A 20,000-nucleotide genomic window follows, 5' to 3' on the forward strand; every position below is an offset into this window, starting at 1 on the left:
AACGCGTGGTATTTTGTTGTAGGCCTAGTGTAGGCCATGTTTTAGCATGCCTTCGGTGCTGTCTTAAATGTTGAACATAAAATGACGAAGTTTGTCACTGCATTGCTCGCCAAGGATTACATTTCCAGCAAGGGGTAGCAAGGAGCATAATATGGATTAAAGAAGACGCACACGCTACGTGGAGTTGCCTAAGGTAGGGGCGAAGAGGTTTCCTGTTACTACTTTGTCCGCTGTGACATTTCATGTCCTTCACGTAGGTTCTTAATTCTTGTCACTTTTACTGTAGCCTACAGTTGTAACTATGCGCGTGCAACCTTTCCTGATTTTATATTGACCGCATGGACATCAGGGAAATGACATTCTCTTGGAGGGCCGAACAGGCTACTGTTCTTCGGGGTGAACTTATAGCCCATCCTTCTTAACGACAAGGAGTGGCATCTTCACCGGCTCGCGGGGATTTATTTGCACTAACAGTAACGTAACAAATGCGTCCATAGCCGCGCTGACTGCATCCAAACCGTATTCGTTAGTTTTCGCCTTTCTTATCCTCTCACGCCCCTCCCATGCATTTGATTACAGCACCCAACATCTCTGGTCTAACCGAAAGAAACATAAGGTGCGCTGTCACATGTATGCGTGTGTTTATACTTACTGTGCGTGCGTAACTAAATTAGGCTACAGCAAATTGCCTCATCCCTATCCTGGCTATTTATCACGTGCTATTTTGAGTATGAAGGAGGCCACATAGAAAATATTGCTTGCGCACAGGTTCTGTTGTTATTACAGTGGTCTCGGGCTTCGGACGGGTTCGGACACAAACATTTTAATTAGTCTCGGGCTCGGGTCGGGGTTGATCACTTTTCTGTCGGCTGAGGGCCGGGCTCGGACAGAAAAAACCGGCCCGAGCCACGCTCTAGTATACAAAGTATACTGAGATTTTAGCTTCCCTACGAAGTGCACAGTCCTTTATAGATGAGCATTGTCCAGTAAGTGTGTGTTCATTGTTGTAACAGCTTTGGGGAAGAAGCTGTTCTTCATCCTATTGGTTCTGGCTGGCAATGCCTTGTAGCGCCTGCCAGAGGGCAACAGTGTGAAGAGATGAAAGCCAGGATGTGTGGGATCTTTAATGATACTCCTGGCTCTAGTGAGGCAGCGTGAGTTGTAGATGGTGGGTATGGGAGGCAGGGGACAGCCTATGATTTTTTGTGCTGTTTTGGTCACCCTCTGCAGTCTCTTCCTGTCAGCCTCAGTGCAACTTGAGTGCCACACTGACACTGTGTAGGTCAGCAGGCTCTCTATGGTGGAACGGTAAAAGGTCACCAGCAAGCTTGAGTCTAACTGTTCTTTCTTAAGTACTCTGAGGAAGTGCAATCGCTGCTGGGCCTTTTTTACCAGAGCCGAGGTGTTAGTCGACCAGGAGAGATCAGCGGAGATGTGTACACCTAGGAATTTAAATGAGCTCACTTGCTCTACACGTTCTCCATTGATGTACAGGGGGGCAGGAGCATCTTTGTTCCGCCGGAAGTCCAGGATGAGCTCCTTCGTCTTGGAGATGTTCAGGGCCAGGTTGTTGGATGCACACCACTCTCCAAGTTTCAGGACCTCATCCCTGTAGGCCTCCTCCTTTCCCTCGGTTATCAGCCCCACCACTGTTGTGTCATCTGCAAATTTGACAATGATGTTCTCTGGGTGGATGGGGCTACAGTCAAACGTGTAGAGGGAGTAGAGAAGTGGGCTCAACACACATCCTTGGGGCGAGCCGGTGCTGAGGGTGCGGGTGGTTGAGAGATGGTGACCTAGTTTCACCTGTTGGGGACGATTAACAAGGAAGTCTTTGATCCAGGAGCATGTGGATGATGGAAGTCCTAGATGTCTCAGCTTGGGGATTAGGATGTCAGGAATGATGGTGTTAAAAGCTGAGCTATAATCGATGAAGAGCATCCTGACGTAGCTCCCTTGTCTTTCCAGGTGACTCAGTGCAGAGTGGAGAGCAATGGCTATTGCATCCTCAGTGGATCTATTTGCCCGGTATGCAAACTGATGAGGGTCTAGGGTTGGGGGGAGACAGGCTTTTATATGCCTCAGCACCAGTTTTTCAAAGCACTTGGTGATGACTGGAGTGAGTGCAACAGGGCGAAAGTCATTGAGGGTGGTAGTAGATGCCTTCTTTGGAACAGGTATGATGGTGGCAGATTTCAAGCAGGCTGGGATGGTGGCTTGTTTCAGTGACAGGTTGAAAATGTCAGTGAAGACTGGTGCTAGTTGGGCCGCACATGCCTTGAGCACCTTTCCTGGTACGCCATCCGGGCCTGTTGCTTTCCTCGGGTTCACAGCACGAAGCACTCGCTTCACGTCATCAGCCGCAACCTCCAGAGTGGGTGGGGGGGTGCTAAGGTGTGGAGTGGGTTGTTGCAGGGGCTGGAGTGGTACGCCTGAATGCTGCGCCTGAGCTTCAAAGCGGGCAAAGAAGCTGTTCAGCTCCTCCGCTAGTGCTGCATCTCCATCTCCATGAGACACAGACTGTCCCCTATAATTAGTGATGGACTGAATACTCTGCCACATCTGCCGGGGGTTGTTCAGCTGCTCCTCAATCCGCCTTTTGTGGTCAGCTTTGGCTGCCTTGATGCCTCTTCTTAGGTCGGTGCGAGCACTGCTGTATTGCACTCTGTCACCAGACCTGAAAGCTACATCACGGGCCCTAAGGAGTGTGCGCACTAGGCTGGTCATCCATGGTTTTTGGTTTGGGTAAACCTGAATAGTCTTTTCCACAGTGACCATGCCAATACAGTACTTGATGTAAGACAGTACAGTGTCGGCATATGTGCTCAGATCCTCATGATGGAAAGCTTCCCAGTGTGTCTGCTCAAAGCAGTCCTGCAGACGGGGGAGAGCATCGTCAGGCCAGGTGGTAATTGTACGGCGTGTGGGCCTTGATTGTCGGCTGAGGGGGGTGTATGCAGGGGTTAGGAATAGGGAGAGATGATCAGACTGGCCGAGGTGGGGTAGGGGTGTGGCTTTGTATGCATGCTTGATGTTAGAGTATACATGGTCCAAAGTTTTTTCTCCTCTTGTTGGGCATTTAACATGCTGATGGAATTTAGGCAATACCGTTTTTAAATTGGCCTTATTAAAGTCGCCAGCCAGTAGATGTACTGCGTTTGGGTAGGTTCTCTGATGGTCATTAATGATGTTAAGGAGCAGAGAGAGCGCTATTTTAACATTAGCGTCTGGGGGAATGTAAACAGCAGTGATCACAACAGCGGCTATCTCTCTTGGCAGATAATGGATGATGGACAGAAAGAGGAAGTTCAAGGGAGGAAGATGGAAAAAGATCAAGTTCACTGACAGATACCGTATATTACCAAATAAACGCCCTTGGGCAAATAACCGCCCATGTCCTAATAGCCGCCCAGGGTCTGACCCCATTTTGTGAATTAACCGCCTCTTCCGAATAACCGCCTATGTCCAAATAGCCGCCCACCGGCTGTTATTTGGATAATTTAGATTAACATAATATTGATTTCATTAAGCCCAATTTATAAGCTACTAGGAAAAGCAAAGGTGCAGTAATTCTGGTAATTACGGTAACAGCGCACACGCGGAGTCCAGATAGTTACATGACAATCAAAGGCTTAACGAAATCTGCCTACCTCATGTTGATTTCTTGTTTATTGATACAATATTGATATGTTTACAATAGCTTTTACATTTATTTTTTTTTGTACAAAAAATACTGGACAGTAACCATTGTAACCAAATAATGGCCTGGTGCAGGCTGGTGCAAAAATAAATAAGAGCCTTGTGCAAATAACCGCCTGCTTCTTTTAAACGCCCGGTCTCCAAATCGATTTTGTGAAATAAACGCCCGGGCTACTATTTGGTAATATACGGTATGCACTTTAATGAGTGTTAACACTGATATGAGCGCTGTGTCATATCAATCTGAGTGGTGGTGTTCAGTCAGCATGGCTTGTGTTTCCATTTAAAAACGTGTTACCTGGAGTTACGTTTACTACGGTTGCTAGTTGACTACCGTAAGGCTGACAGATATCTAATCTACCTATTTGAGCGGCATATTTGGATACTACAATGTTGATTTTTAGCTTCAATTTAGCTTCAATATGTTTTAATTGTTAGGTTTTGTGACTTTCTTGGCCACTAGAGGTCACCCTTGCATCCCTGCCATGTTTGTTTTGACAGCTTGATTTGCGACCTAACACTTAATATCAAACTTGGCTGATACCATGTTGAAATGTGCAGGTACGTACGAGCTCCAGCCCAGGTCTTGAGGATTGACGTAAAGGATGCCTGCCCTGGAAACAGTTGCTGGGGTGGCGGCGCTCAAGTGGCTTATCTCAAACAACAGGCGCATGGAGGACGTCAGGGATATACGCTCATTACTGGCCAGAGTTAATACCTACACACACACAGACACACAGACAGACACACAAACACACAGACACACAAACACACAGACACACAAACACACACACACACAAACACACAGATACACACACACACACACACACAGACACACGAGCTTATCAATAAACGCTCATTACTGGACATAGGCGCCGAAACCGTCGGTGCTCCAGGGCCCGGGCACCCACGGGAATCTGTGGGCACCCACGGGAATCTTGGGCTCCCATCGAGCACCCACGGACAAATCCGAGCACTAAAGCAGTATTATTCACGAGAGAAGTTTAAAGATGAAATGGTGTTTGCATTTTAACTGTAACGTAAGGTAGCCTATTATAATTTCTCATCTTGTAACGTAAGCTACTTCACGCGCCGATCCTTCTTTTCCTCTGTGGTGCGTTGCGTTGCTCTTCTACACAATCAGACAGTAACCATAGAAACATGGTTGGATTGACCATATGGCATACAGGGATTTTGCCCAATGGACTGTTCTCCCCTCAATCATGATGATAGCAGACCTCTTCGAGATAGCAGATATTGCTAAAACATGGGTGTTAGATTCAGAAAAGTTCCATTAGTGAAATGCCGTTGAAGGCTTCATTGTCGCTCTAAATGCCTCGTGGACTAATCTAGACTGAAAATGCCCGACATGAAATTTCAGAACAGTGCAGCGTCTATGCAGACGGTTCAGAAGAAGAAGAAGTAGTTCTATCACAGTCTATGTGTTAAGCTGTTTATTATATTGCGCTATTTCACAAGTTATGGAAGTTATGGAAGGATCTAAACCTTTCAGTACAAGCTAGGACTTCTTACAGACAAAGGTTTGCAGTCGGAAAGTTTAGCCTACAAAATGGTAAGTCACTGACTGTCATATCATCCTCCTGCGATATCCCATGTGTAGCACCGCCGTGTGCCTGCCGTTTTCTGTTATGGTCATTTTCCTCTACACTCTGGGTCTAAGTGCTGGGATGATCAAGTTGAGTCACTACATATCCATACTTTTGTTGTGCGCTGTTGGATGATTTTGCCATTTCATTTTTCTGTTCTGGCTGCACTGTTGGCTTATTGAACATAGCTTGCGTGCATGGCTATGCGCTGCGTCATGCATTGTTGGACTCAAACCTAACATTTCAACATATTTCTGTGACACGTAGGCTATTTGTGTGTGATATGAACGTTGCATTCATGTTCTAAATCTAAAGTGCGTGGCTGAACGCTAGTCTGAATTCACTGTTGTTGTTGTCGCACGCGTTTCTGTTGTTGTTGTTTATTATTACCGGTATTATTGATATCCTGTTTGGACGCAGTCTGGCTACTGTACAAAAATGATGTGCGATCTTCTGGGTCCGTGTAGCTAGAGCTGGCCTCTAGTCATGATGCCGACTAGGACAGAAAGAGGCACCAGCAAACGTGGCCTGGGCTTTGCGTGCGTTCAATGTACACGATTGCAATGTAGGCTAATTCAATTTTCAATTCGAATATAGGCGATTTTATTGTAAATTATTGATTTGACACCCACAAGGAAAATAAATAGGATAGGCCTACAATTATTATTTAGCCCTACACATTTTTTAATAAAAGTGACCAACTCATGATGAAACGATTATATTATTGAAAAGCAAGGTATGGAAAACAAACGGGACATTCGGTGGGTCGCGACCCCCGGTTGGGAACCCCGAGCACCCACGGGCATAAACAAAAGTCGGCGCCTATGTACTGGACAATGTCAATCCATACATTAAGTATTACTTGACTTGAATGAACACACAGGCACGCACACGCGCACACACGTGCGCGCACACACACACACACACACACACACACACACACACACACAGACACAGACACAGACACAGACACACACATACAAAGACACAGACACACACACCTTGTTGTCGTCCATGACAGTGTTAAGGGACTCTATCCACATGGGGTCGATGTCTCCATCCAGCACGATCCACTTTGGACCCTCGTGGCTCATCCTGGACAGTTCACGCATAGTAGAGGAGAAGAGACCTGACAAAAGCACAAGCACACACGCACACGCACACGCACACGCACACACACACACACACACACACACGCACACGCACACGCACACGCACACACACACGCACACACACACACACACACACACACACACACACACACACACACAAATGCATGCACGCACAGTCGCACACAGATACCTGCAATCTATTTCAGCTCTTTCCTTGCTTTTGTGTGCAGAGCTCTGACAGAGGGTTTGCTGTCATAGTTGCACATCAGTCATAAATGCACATTAAAAACAGTGCGGCTGTAATGAAACACTCGACTCACGATTCGGTTCCTATCACGATTTTTGACCTTTGGTTCGATATATCCCACAAATTTTTAAATGAATATTTTTTTAATTAATTAATTTACTTTTTTCACATCTGCCAACATTTCAAAATTAAAGTATAAATAAAACTATGATGGTTAATAGGTAGAATAGGTTACAAGAGGCTACTAATAATTTTTGAAAGTAAAAAAAATAATGATGATGACTGGAAGCTTGGCAGCACCATCAAATCATAATGTGGTTGTTTTCTGGACTGAAGGGTAATAAAACTTAAAAAGGGTCTATCACGATGCTGCCTTCTTACACCGCAATACAGTATCATGACTCTGCGTCATTGTCGGTTCGATACAATATTGTTACAGTTCTGAAAAAAAAACGAATATACAGTGTATGTACATAAAGATCTGGTTTGAACTATACACACACACACACACCATCTTTCCATTCGCGTGTGTGTGGGTGCAGGAATCCAAAGAGTTCGTCTGTGGTGACGGCTTTGGGGTTCATGTCGTTCCAGACTGCCTTCATCTTGAGGTTGGAGTAGGTGCGATGCAGCGTCTTCAGGATCTGACCAATTACATAACAGCAAAACAGTGTCTTGCATCATCATTACACGCAAAACTGACCTATCAGAAAGGGAATAGCATCTGATTGGCCAATCTGTACAGAGCCATGGAAGTGAGAGTAAGGCTTATCCTATTGATCTCTGTGTTTCATTTTTACACAAAGATGCCAGCTCATGGAGCCTTTGACACACAAATTTCCATTGACATAGTTCCAAAAGGTTAGGGGTGGTTTACAGCACTACAGCGCACTTTGCTTCCGACATAATTCGGACCTCCAAACCAAATTTCACACGAACATAGCATTGATAGTCAATGGGCGGCGACGACAAAATAGAACTTGTCTCTAATTGCTATCAGACATCGACGAATGTCCACGGACATCGGCGCCAGTGTACGGGGTTCTATTGAAAACAATGAAATAGAACTTTTGCCCAGCAGTGCTCAGCACTTTGTCGGAGCCGGTGTGCGGAAGCCCTTAGGCCTTTTTCGTTTTGCCTGAACGAAAAAGGCCTAAACCACCGGTCACCTTCCAAAATAGTTAAAGGAAGTGAGCGACGAACACAGAAGGTGCAATAAAGATAAATGTAATGCATTTTTACGTCATCTTTACTTGTCAACTTGTGGTTCTGGGTTAGCCTCTAGCGAAGCAGCCGCCTAGAATTATTTGAATCTACGTGAATCATGTCTCTAACTGACCTCATGTACCCCGGTTGTCACAACTCTGAATTCCATGGCTCTGAATCTGTATTATGAAGTGTAGAAGTGTTTTACCTGGCTCTTTCCTGTTCCAGGACCACCAACCACAAATACTGAATGTCTGACAGCCAGAAGCTCCTCAAGCTGCGTCACCTGCACACAAACACCACAGACATGCTCTTAGACACTTGAGTGCCCAAACTGTCATATCACTGTAGATTTTATAGGACGGCCTTTACATATTGCCATATGCTCCGGTCAGCTCCAATACTGCAGGAGGGTCACAGACACAAGGGACTGTTTGAATAAAACCTGGAATATATGCTTTTACAACCTTTCCATATATTCTTAGTAACATTATTCACTTCAATGGCCAATAAATATATTTACCTTTCTTGTAATGTACATTGAAGTTTACAAAAAAAATGATTTTGCAGTTGCAACTGGGAGGTGGTGGGACAATATTATTCTTAGGTCCAAAAGAGGGGGGCAGCAGAGAAAGTTTGGGAACCACTGCTTTAGTGAAATTGAGGGGTAGGGGGAGGTGGTGGGACAATGCGGGAAGCCTTTACGCAAAACAGATGAAATAAGGAAGAGGACAAAGGCACACACACCCACACACCTACCTTGAGTATGAAGTTCTCTTCGGGCTGCAAGCGTAGCTCAGACACAGCATGTCTGACAGCAGTTTCCAGCTGAGAGTCGCGCTTGCGTGGAACATCAAGTGATGGGAAAAGGTCACTGATGAGGCCCAGGAACACTCCCACATCGCTAGTCACGATCTTGGGCAGGTTGAAGTCACGGAGTGCACGCATCAACACCTACAAGACACATACAGTACCGAGGTAGTATCAAATTCAGAATTTCAGAATTGAACACAGTTCAGGAAGAGAATTAGATTTTTTTTTTTTAATCTTTTTTTATGCTTTTTCTTCCAAATATAATAATATGAAATATGGTGGTGGCAGTGTCATTTTATAGGGTTGTTTTTCTGCAGGACGAACTGTCACACATCACAAAATAAATGGCAACAGGAAGAAAGAATATTGAAGCCGCATCTCAAAGCATCTGCCAAAGTTGGCAGGAAATGGGTCTTCCGAATTGCGGAAGGCCAATTTTAGTGTATGGCATTTCTGGTCAAATATTGAATGCATGATGAACATCTGAATGATGAACAAGCTAAGTTATCAATTAATAATCTGGACATATCATATATAGTAGTCATAAAATAACAATAAATGTTTTATTTCTTTTAACAAGAATAACAAGAAATGTATTATGAATTTTACAGCAATTCAACAAAGCAATATTTTGCTCAGTTTTGCCCAGTTATTTTGGTTGCCTTTCTCTGTCTAATGTAAAGATTTTTTGTATTTTGTTTTTATTCACAGCTTAATGAGTGCCTGAACTTTTTTCTGAATTTGTTTTGAATGTTGTGAAGTATACCTGCTCCTCAGGCTTGCTCCTGTCCTCTCGCTTCAGGGATCCTGCGACCACCAGCACTGACTTTATAGCCCGAAGACCCCAGTCATAGTGATCCTACAGAGCAGAGACATCTTATTAGGTGTTTTGTGTGTGTGTGTGTGTGTGTGTGTGTGTGTGTGTGTGTGTGTGTGTGTGTGTGTGTGTGTGTGTGTGTGTGTGTGTGTTAGACCTGACCTGTTTAGAGAGCAGCTCCTTGCAGAGTGTGTAGAGGCTGATGAATTTGCGGGCGAGGAGTCTAGCGTCTATGAAGCCCTCAGCGACTAGCATGATCTCACAGATCAGCTCATAGTCAGGAATCACCATTGCACATGGCCTGATGGAGAGGAGGGGGAGAAGAGAGAGAGAGATAAACTCACAGGCAGTCAAAGTCAGGAATCATCATCGCAACAATGGGAGGGTTTGAAAAGAACAGATTGTACGCTTGTGCAATTTATAAAAGTGATAAATCAATCTCGCTTTAACTCTGCCTGAACCCGCCCCAAACTCCTAAAATCTCTCAAGCAAGAGTGACGTGCTTCCCAAAACGAAAGAGAAGGAGCTAATCACGATAATCGTAAAATGTCCGTAAATTAACGAATGTAACGTAAAATAAATAAATGCTAATTAAAGATAAACAAAGGGAAAGTAAATAAATTAGTTAGTCATTCAATAAATGCTATGGAAAAACGGAAAAGTAAATCCTCAGACCTGAAGAGGGCCTTGAGGTTCTCCGGTAGCTCAGTCCTGCCGGCGTATCCGGGATTCAGGGTGATGAAGATTCCCACTGTAGACCTCAACTCAATCTCCTCACCCAGGAAAAGAAACCTGCAGCAGAGTGTGTTAAAAAAAAGAGTTAAAGGAAGGCAAGGATGAGATCACAAATCTGAAGAAAATACATGGAATGGAACTAAAGACACCCTGCTGCAACTGGGGAGCAATCGCTATTCCGACATAGCGCTATTCCGACACTTTTTAGGGGTTAGGGTTAGGGTTAAGGTTAGGGATGTCGGAATAGCGGCATGTAGGAATAGCGGCATGTAGGAATAGCGGCGGACGGTGGAAAACGTGTCGGTATTCCGACAATAGACATTAACGTCGGAATAGCGACATGTCGGAATAGCGCCACGTAACCGCTGCAACTGGCCCTTCTGCATTCACAAGACCACTGAATTGGGGATCTGCCGTCAAAGTTCGAGCCCACTGTTACAGCTGTACCTCCACTGCTTCCGAAGTCTACTACTCCAAGACTTTCGGGCGCTGTGCGAATTTCTGATTGCTTGCTGGTGCCCGGAGATCAGCTGCACCTGATTTGCCTTCAGGCCTGCAGCTTCTCTTCCTCTCCCGCACCTGTTTGAGACTTTTCCTTTCCTTCACACAACCCCTCACATTTTGCAAATACTTTTATTAAGCGGGCTTGCGGAGCAAGAGCAGAGCTCTTGCAGAGCAAGGCCCGTTTATTAAGCGGGCTTGCGGAGCAAGAGCAGAGCTCTTGCAGAGCAAGGCCCGTTTATTAAGCGGGCTTGCGGAGCAAGAGCAGAGCTCTTGCAGAGCAAGGCCCGTTTATTAAGCGGGCTTGCGGAGCAAGAGCAGAGCTCTTGCAGAGCAAGGCCCGTTTATAGTAATCTCTAAGTCCTGTTTCTTATTATCGTTCTTGTGCAGGGCAGCAGTAAAATAGAAAATGGATCTCCTCCTAGGCCTTTCGAGATAGAGACACCGTTCAAACACTAAAACGACCGGCTCGGCTTGGAGATCGCGTCTCGTTATAGGCTTCTCCGTGTCTCTTGTCGTTTTCCCGTTTTTGGCGATTTTGTTAAAGCCTGGGTCTCCATTGAAAACTATGGTGGAACCTTCATGAACCAAAGTTCCGCCACTCTAGAGATTAGAGTGTAGGAGGCTTTTTCGGTCATAAAACATCAACACTTTCACCTAGAAGTTTATTTGACGCGTTGTTAGCGAGCTCTATGGGATGTCTCCAAATTGTGAAAGTTTCATCTCCCAACTCCCAATACTTTTTAAATGGCAGGTTTGTAAAAAAAACAGGCCTGGCTCTATGGAGAATCCCATTCTTTCGAAAAGTGCATTTTTCAAGAGATCAGCGCATGTCCCACACGGAGGTCCATTTGTGCCTGAAAATTTTAACCTATAAACTTCATTCAAAGACTGTTAGAGAGATCACAAGCATGACTCCGATCTGTGAAAAGGACACGTGCCAACTCCTTTTAGTTTTTTTACAACGATGTTGTAAAGACAAAAAACTCATTCTCATTTTCTCCCCTGTTAAAGGCTCAATACTAACTGTCTTTCAGTCAATCACAACAGGTGCAGCCATTGAAGGATTCCATTTCAACTGTCACTGTCTCAAGATTCCATTCTTAACGAGCAGGTGCGAGCAAGCATTCTAGAAGTCTATTGTTGAGCTCTGCAATGCAATGTAATATAGTCTTGCTGGACTATGCATGACAATTAGCTGCTTGGCTTAGTGGTAATGCATGCCGCTGCATTAGAGATATGGAGGTTGAGGGTTCGAAACCCACCTGAAGCCATGTTGATTTTCTAAATTATATCATATGCAGCGTTCCTTGGCCGACTTAAAATGCCATGTATATCATTTAGTATGGATGGCAAATGTGCTGAATTACAGATATTGAGGTTGGGGGTTCGAAACCCAGTCAAAGCCATGTTGATTTTCAAAATTACATCATATGCAGTGTTCCTTGGCCAACTTAAAATGCCATGTATGTCATTTAGTATGCATGGCAAATGTGCTGGATTACAGATATGGAGGTTGGGGGTTCGAATCCCAGTCAAAGCCATGTTGACTTTCAAAATTATATCATATGCAGTGTTCCTTGGCCAACTTAAAATGCCATGTATGTCATTTAGTATGAATGGCAAATGTGCTGAATTAGGGATATGGGGGTTGGAGGTTCGAACCCCAGTCGAAGCCATGTTGATTTTCAAAATGATATCATATGCAGTGTTCCTTAGCCAACTTCAAATATCATGTATTGTATGTCATTTAATATCAATGGCAAAGGGGTTGGATTACAGATATGGAGGTTGTGAGTTCTAATCCCGCTCGAAGCCATGTTGATTTTCAAAATTATATCATATGCAGTGTTCCTTAGCCAACTTAAAATACCATGTATGTCATTTAGTATATCCCCAAAACGCAGAGCTACAACACTTTCAAGATGGCTGAATCCAAGATGGCTGAATTGTTTGGCCCATAACTTCTGACTGGGTGGATGGAGTTTTTCCAAGATTTCTTTTAGCTTTGTTTTCTCAATAGTACTTTGTTTCATCTCTGCCCCAAAAGGCAAGCCCGCTTCCAGCATTTTCTGTGAGAATGCATTTCTAGTTTTTACCCACATACTTTTCTTTCAACATTATGCTTAACATACACCTACGTACCTCTGCTTCTTGTTGCGAACGGCATCTTGAATAGTCTTGACCTGCACGGCCACCACCGACAACACCTCTACTGAGATCCTGTTGAACTCATCGAAGCAGCCCCACACACCCGTCTGGGCCAGCCCCTTATAGATGTTCCCTATAGACTACACACACACGCACACACGCGCACACACACACACACACACACACACACACACACACACACACACACACACACACACACACACAAAACATGGCATCATGAAGCTGTGTATAAATACAACGCTGATGTGAACCATCTTCCCGCACCCACGCCCGCACACACACACACAATTTTGAGTGGATTTGCTATTTTTCCTAATAGGTTTTTCCTATTCCAAAATCTCGATCTGCCATTGCAATCGCCTTGACATATCTTAAGTGTAGTTCTCTCTAAGTCTTATTTTCGCTCGTGCCTAGACAGTATGTCTTAGTGCAGAGGCAGTTGCAAGCCTACAATGACTGGTGCCCCGTGAGACGTCACCACCGGCACACACGCACACACGCACACGCACACACGCACACACACACACACACACACACACACACACACACACACACACACACACACACGCACACGCACACACACCCTAAGATCAAACACACACCTTGTAGTCCATCTGCTCGGAGCAGTTGAATACGTAGACCATGATGCCTAGCGACCGTCCCAGGTCCTTAGTCGTCTCCGTCTTGCCTGTTCCTGCCGGACCACTGGGGGCGCCACTCATCGTCAAATGCAGAGACTGAGTCAGGGTGATATAGCACCTACAGAAGAGGAAAGAATCAGTGAGTGAGTCTGCAAGCCAGGGCTTAACACTAACACACGCCAGGTAGCCAAATGCGGGTGAAAGTCGGCGTTGGCTAGTAGATACCGAAGGTCCACTAGCCATTCTGGCGGGTCCGTCACTATTCTAAATGATGAGGCACCGCATTTTGTAGTTTTTTTTCCCTCGGACCGTCTTTGCTACAAACGCAATGCAATGCGATTTCGCGAGCCTACAATACCCATGAAGCACCTGTGTCACGTGTCACCTGTGTCTCTCGCACGAGAGGATTCTGCTCAGTGTTGCCAAGTCCGCTTATTATACGCGACTTTGGGCTTCTTTTTTTGAGCAGTCGCTTTTAATTTTGTAAAGTCGCGGGTTGCGGTTTTTTGGGCTTGTTCTTTTCAGGGTTGGGCTTGCTGTTTTCTCCTGCTCTGGTGGTGATTTGAATGTGTTTCTCAATGGCAACTCGTTTTTTCTCACTCATCCTTACAAGTGACCCTGCTACAATATTGTTAACTCCCACTTTCTGTGGTCACTTGTGGGGATTTTAGCAGCCACGCTGATCCCCGTAAAGAGCAAGGTCTTCCCTGACCAGGCACGCGACTGACAACCCACCCTTTCTGTCGCTTCTTTTGGGCTTGTTTTCACGACGCCCCTCAGTCGCTTCTTTTGGGCTTGTTTTTAGGGCGTCAGCCGCTTATTTGTCGTAGAAAATCTGGCAACACTGAATCTGATAGAGCTAGTCTTGCGAATATGAGTGGCAGCAGCAAGCTACCGTCACTGAATGTCACTGAAAACCTTCACGTGAAAATAAAGTAGCGAAGTTCATCTCAACTGACCTGTTTTGGGATCTGTCATTAGTACAATGCATAGTAGTAGTGGGCATTAAAATTACCAAGGCGAGAGGTTGTCTTGAACACTCAGTCTTGTGAAAGTCTTGAGACTAATTAGCGCAGTGATAAGACAAGGACCCATGCGGCATTAATAATGTTCGGTTTAAATCATTTTCTGATTTGCCTGTATGTCTTCATACCTTAATATTCCTCCATGTTTCTTGTGCCGTTGTTCCCGACTGTCAAACGGGGCTTAGACAACGCGCAGTAGTAGCCTTCCAGACAGTACAAAATCATGTCCCATGTCCCTTCGCATGTGCCCATCTTGCCTTGCGTCCGTTTATATTTTAAACAACTCAATATTAAACGGAATGAAAGGAAGTCGTAGCTCCTTCTGTAGTTACCGGCCGCATATGTGTGTGCCTTCTAGTAGATAGCCTACTTTTATGAGAAAATATTCCAGAAGAGGTGTTATTCCACATCCATGACCGAGGACATGCGAAGCTTGGCAATGACTTTGCACTATCTACTTTGCGCATCGAAAGTGCCCTTCTCAGATCAAAGACGGAAATATTTTGCTCTCATGTAGCTTAGGCTACATTTGTGCCCTTCCACAACACTGTGCTTGGTGTTTCTGCACGGCTATGCCATTCCTCAGATAAGTTAATCTGTTCTTATAGCATGCATACATGCATGGACCAGTTAACAACAATTCTAGTTATTAGGCCCTATATTATATTATATTATATTATATTATATTATATTATTTTATGTTATATTATGTTATATTATCCTACATTACATTATTACAGCCTATTATATAATTCATTAAAGCTGCTATGATGGTTAAGGAAATTATGGCTAGTGAAAAGGCCCAATGGCTAGTGAGTCAGGAAAACCACTAGCCAAAATGGCTGGTAAGCGAAAAAGTTAGTGTAAAGCACTGCTGCAAGCGTATCTGTTTCCAACTAATTGTCAAGGTAATGTACAGGTAACGAAGTGAGAGGAGTGTGTGCATGTCAGTGTGTGTGTGTGTGTGTGTGGGTGGGTGTGAGTGTGTGTGTGGGTGTGTGTGTGTGTGTGTCACCTGTCTGTGAGGGGGGTGATGACCAGGCGTGTGGTGTTGCCAAGGTATTCGTATGAGAACTGGAACTGCGCATCACAGATGTTGATGAAGCAATGCTTCTGCTGCTCATCCCAGCGATGCCTTAGCTGGGACAGCCATGCAAATGCCTGCCCATTTATCACCTAACACGCACACACACAGCACAAACAGTCAACTGGCTGTGATCTCTCGTGTTCCGGATTGAAGAGAAAAATATCAACAGATGTGATAGTAGCAGCAGCAATCGAAGTGGGGTGAGTGAGTCCACTTCTTCTATTCAGAGAGACAAGTGTCCATGTCAAGAGACACTAGCAGCTACCCTGCCTGAAGATATGGCTCTAAAAATGAATACTGATCCAGGTATTTTTTCGTTAAAATAGTTTGTGTGTGTGTGTGTGTGTGTGTGTGTGTGTGTGTGTGTGTGTGTGTGTGTGTGTGTGTGTGTGTGTGTGTGTGTGTGTGTGTGTGTGTGTGTGTGTGTGTGTGTGTGTGTGTGTGTGTGTGTTACCCTTTGTGATATAAGCTTGCCCACAACGTCACGAGCGTGCACATCGATGGTGCAGAGGGTCATGACCTTCTGCCGATCACCAGGAGATAGTTCCCCCAGCAGCATGTGGATCAGAGCGTTCAGCTGGGTGACCTGCACACATACATAGCGCACACTGTAGCATGCATACACACCTTAACTCACTTGATGCAAATGATGCTAAAGCAACAAGAAACAATTATGTCATATGTTCTACTGTTCTATCTTTTTCTCATTTGAAGATGGACAAATTCAAAGAAAGGGTGTCTTCATTTGGTTCACACATCACAGGTGATTTTAGCAGCTCTTGTCTCATACTCGTTGTTTGGTGTACCAGCTATGTAATATCATGTCCTAGTGTTGTACTTACACTATGAATTTACTTTTACTTATACCTCTGTCTCTCATGCACACAAACCTGTTTCTTGTTGTAGTCTTTGAGAGCTGCCTCGAAGCCCTCCTCCACACGGTCAAAGGCGATCCCCACATCTGTAGCCCACCAGATCTGACTCCCAGTCAGGGCCACCTGCAAGACATGAGAGATGAGTGGGGGAGAGGGTGTGTTGCTGGGTGTGTATGTGTATGTGTATGTGTGTGTACGGTCACGCCAAGCAGTATTTCATTTCATTCATTTATTTGTTTAGGACAATGTACGTTAATCAATACATCAATAAAATAAAATAAAAAATCAATACATCAGTAAAATCAATACATCGTGTTACTGCTTTGTTCAGAGAGAGAGAGAGCGAGAGAGAGAGAGAGAGAGAGCGAGAGAGAGAGAGAGAGAGAGAGAGAGAGAGAGAGAGAGAGAGAGAGAGAGAGAGAGAGAGAGAGAGAGAGATGTTGCCCATTCCAGCTGAAACAGGCCATAAATTCACCCATGTAAATACTGCTCATGTCACTAAAAACAAAAACACAAGCGAAAACAAAAGAGTACTAGCCATAGTGTACTGCAGGGATTGTAATTGTGGTAGCCTACTGTAAATCTGATAAAAAGATTTTAACATTATTGTTTGACCCAACCTTAATATTTATGCCAGTGTATATGAATGATATGAATAGGAATAAGCTTTATAATGGATGAAATATGTAATACTTTTTTTCACTCCACATAAGCATTCCAATAGAATTCTCAGACATTCACAATTCTAAACATTGACTTTATTTCTGACGAACAGTATTGAAATTATTCCAAGAAAGATGACTATTTCAAGTTAAGAGTTTGGGCGTCATGCTTGATGGCTCTCTATCCTTCCTCTCCCACATTAACAACATCACACGGTCTGCTTATTTCCACCTACGCAACATTAACCGTCTCCGCCCCTCTCTCACCTCCCATTCTACCTCCATTCTTCTACACAGTCTTGTCACCTCTCGCATTGATTACTGTAATTCTCTCCTCTTTGGTCTCCCTCAAAAATCTCTCCACAAGCTCCAACTGGTCCAGAACTCAGCTGCCCGCATCATAACTAAAACCCCTTCCTGTCACCATATTACCCCTGCACTCCAACATCTCCACTTGCTCCCTATCAAATGTAGAATTCACTTTAAAATACTTCTCCACACCTTCAAGGCTATCCACAATCTAGCCCCTCCTTATTTATCTAATCTATTCACATTGCTATTCCCTCCCGCCCCCTCCGTTCCTCTTCCTCCATTCTCCTCTCTGTCCCTTCTTCCCGTCTCAGCACCATGTGGAACAGAGCTTTCAGTTGCTCTGCTCCTCTGCTGTGGAATGCGCTTCCCCCTGACATCCGCAATATTGAGTCTTTACCCCTGTTCAAATCCAGACTTAAAACTCATCTGTTTCAGTTGGCCTATTCTTTATGATTCTTTAACTCTATTTTGTTTTATTTTATTTTTATTTATTTTCTATATATTTATTTTTTCTTTACAATCTGTTTATCTGTCTTGTTTTATTTTGCCTCTCTTTGTACAGTGTCCTTGAGTTTTTTGAAAGGCGCTTTTAAATAAAATGCATTATTATTATTATTATTATTATTATTATTATTATTTCAGGGCTGAAATATGGCAACTAGCCCAACTCATTTATGACTGGTAAAGACTTTCAGTGCAGATGTATATTGTGATGTCACAATAACCAACGTTCCATTGATGCAGTCTTGAATGAGAACTCCAAAATACACTCATTCTACACAGCAGCAGACAAGAGACAAGAGGTAAGTTACTTTGCTCCCTAACTTTTAAAAATATTTAATCAATTCTTATATGTAAATTACCATTTTATTTATTACCATTTAGAAAGGTTATATATTAATTTGGGGTGTTAGTTGATATTATCCATTAATAAAATAAAACTTATTTTTTGGGATATTAAGTACAAATAAGTAAATATTTGCTTATATCCACCAAGTGATTTATTGTCGATGGCAGTGAGTGACATTTGCTCTTAGTTTATTTGTCTTTTTTTGTGAAGCACATTGAGTTGCACCTGTGTAACAGGATTACGATAAATAAATTAGGAAAGTTCTGCAGCAAGAAAAAAAGAAAGACAATAGAATAAGAAAAAAAATAGGGCACTGTATAAAGAAGAGCGCGTATGTTACTGTAGAATTATGTAGCAAGATCTAATATTGTTATGCTGTAGCTAGGAGGTCACACCTCTGTAGGGTTATTCTCCTCCATGCCCCAGCATTAAACATGTCCACTACCTGTCTCATGTAATATCTGTCCCCTTCTTTACAGATAACATTTGTATACATGATCGTGAGTCACGTTTCCAACTGGGAACATGGACCTTAGAGGAAGAGACCTCGGGCCACCAAAGCAGCCTGCTGAAAGCACTGCTGAGATGGGACTGAGGCCTCCTGGAGGTACAACTGAGGCAGGCCACACACTGACCAAACTTGATAAGAAGAAGGGCGAGAAAGAGAAGGACAACGAGAAGGAAAATAAGAAGAAGAGCGAGAAAGAGAAGGTGAAAAATGAGAAGGAAAATAGGAAGGAGAGGAGGTCAGGAGGCTGGAGGCTCAGGACACTCAAGAGGGCGATCTTCAGATGCTTTGTGTGTGGAGGTGGAGATGATATGAGCCAGTATGAGTGGGAGTTTTCACCGGAGGAGGAGAGGCTGTGGATTGAGGAAAGCATCCGGAGAAATAGAGAGGCCGACCTGCAGAGGTTGCTCAAGGTGCAAGAAGTCAACCAAAAGCACAAAGAGAACTTCAAGCGCATGCTGAGGCGCAGGAAGATGACAGAGGCCAACAAGGTGTGGAGCGCCCTTCCCTTGAGGCCGAAGGAGGAGACCGACAGGAAGGTCTCTTTCCAGGACGTCGACGCCTGCGAGACTGCAAGAGCCCTTCAGGCAAAGCGGCCAAAGAAGGAGAAACCACTTATGGAGAGTGAGGACAGGCAGCTCCTCATTGAGGATAGGCAGCTCCTCATTGAGGATATGGATCTCTATGAATTTTTGATGGTCTCCATGGTGTGCCTGGGCTTTGTAGCAGCGCTGTTCTTAGGGCCCATCCTCCTGCAGTGAAGAAGTTTTTTTAAAAAAACATGGGGATGGGACGGGGAGGAAAGATGGGGTACAATTGGCTTGAAGAAAAAGGGAAGACAAATAATGCTTACTGTACACAGAGGAGAGAATGAAAATGAGGAATGGGAATACATCTTGCACAAAAAACAAAAACGATCTGGCAATCTGGGGTGCAATTGGCTTGAAGAAAAAAGGAAAAAATAACACGTGCCTGTAATACTGTACACACAGGCGAGAATGAAAAAGGAAGAATGGGAAAACACATTGGACAAAAAAAAGTAATGGAAGAAGATGTTGCGGAGGACAATTTGGAATACAATATACTTTTTAAATAATTCAGGGCTGGAAATGTATGTGTTTGAGCACATTG

General features: G+C 44.2%; 1 protein-coding gene across 1 annotated transcript in view; it reads right to left on the reverse strand.

Annotated features, from left to right (window-relative positions):
* dnah9l (dynein, axonemal, heavy polypeptide 9 like) overlaps window positions 1-20,000 on the reverse strand; it is an 83,726-nt gene that overhangs the window by 39,968 nt on the left and 23,758 nt on the right. Inside the window, exons 29-41 of the mRNA XM_063190817.1 lie at window positions 16,553-16,660; window positions 16,117-16,248; window positions 15,591-15,751; window positions 13,512-13,668; window positions 12,883-13,028; window positions 10,177-10,293; window positions 9,664-9,802; window positions 9,451-9,543; window positions 8,631-8,825; window positions 8,080-8,157; window positions 7,177-7,309; window positions 6,308-6,435; window positions 4,269-4,417 (exon numbers count right to left, since the gene is read on the reverse strand). Coding sequence (XP_063046887.1) covers window positions 4,269-4,417; window positions 6,308-6,435; window positions 7,177-7,309; window positions 8,080-8,157; window positions 8,631-8,825; window positions 9,451-9,543; window positions 9,664-9,802; window positions 10,177-10,293; window positions 12,883-13,028; window positions 13,512-13,668; window positions 15,591-15,751; window positions 16,117-16,248; window positions 16,553-16,660 — 1,736 coding nt within the window. The remainder of the gene's footprint in view (window positions 1-4,268; window positions 4,418-6,307; window positions 6,436-7,176; window positions 7,310-8,079; window positions 8,158-8,630; window positions 8,826-9,450; window positions 9,544-9,663; window positions 9,803-10,176; window positions 10,294-12,882; window positions 13,029-13,511; window positions 13,669-15,590; window positions 15,752-16,116; window positions 16,249-16,552; window positions 16,661-20,000) is intronic.

This window comes from Engraulis encrasicolus, chromosome 23, assembly GCF_034702125.1.
Source record: "Engraulis encrasicolus isolate BLACKSEA-1 chromosome 23, IST_EnEncr_1.0, whole genome shotgun sequence".
Classification (NCBI taxonomy): Eukaryota; Metazoa; Chordata; class Actinopteri; order Clupeiformes; family Engraulidae; genus Engraulis; species Engraulis encrasicolus.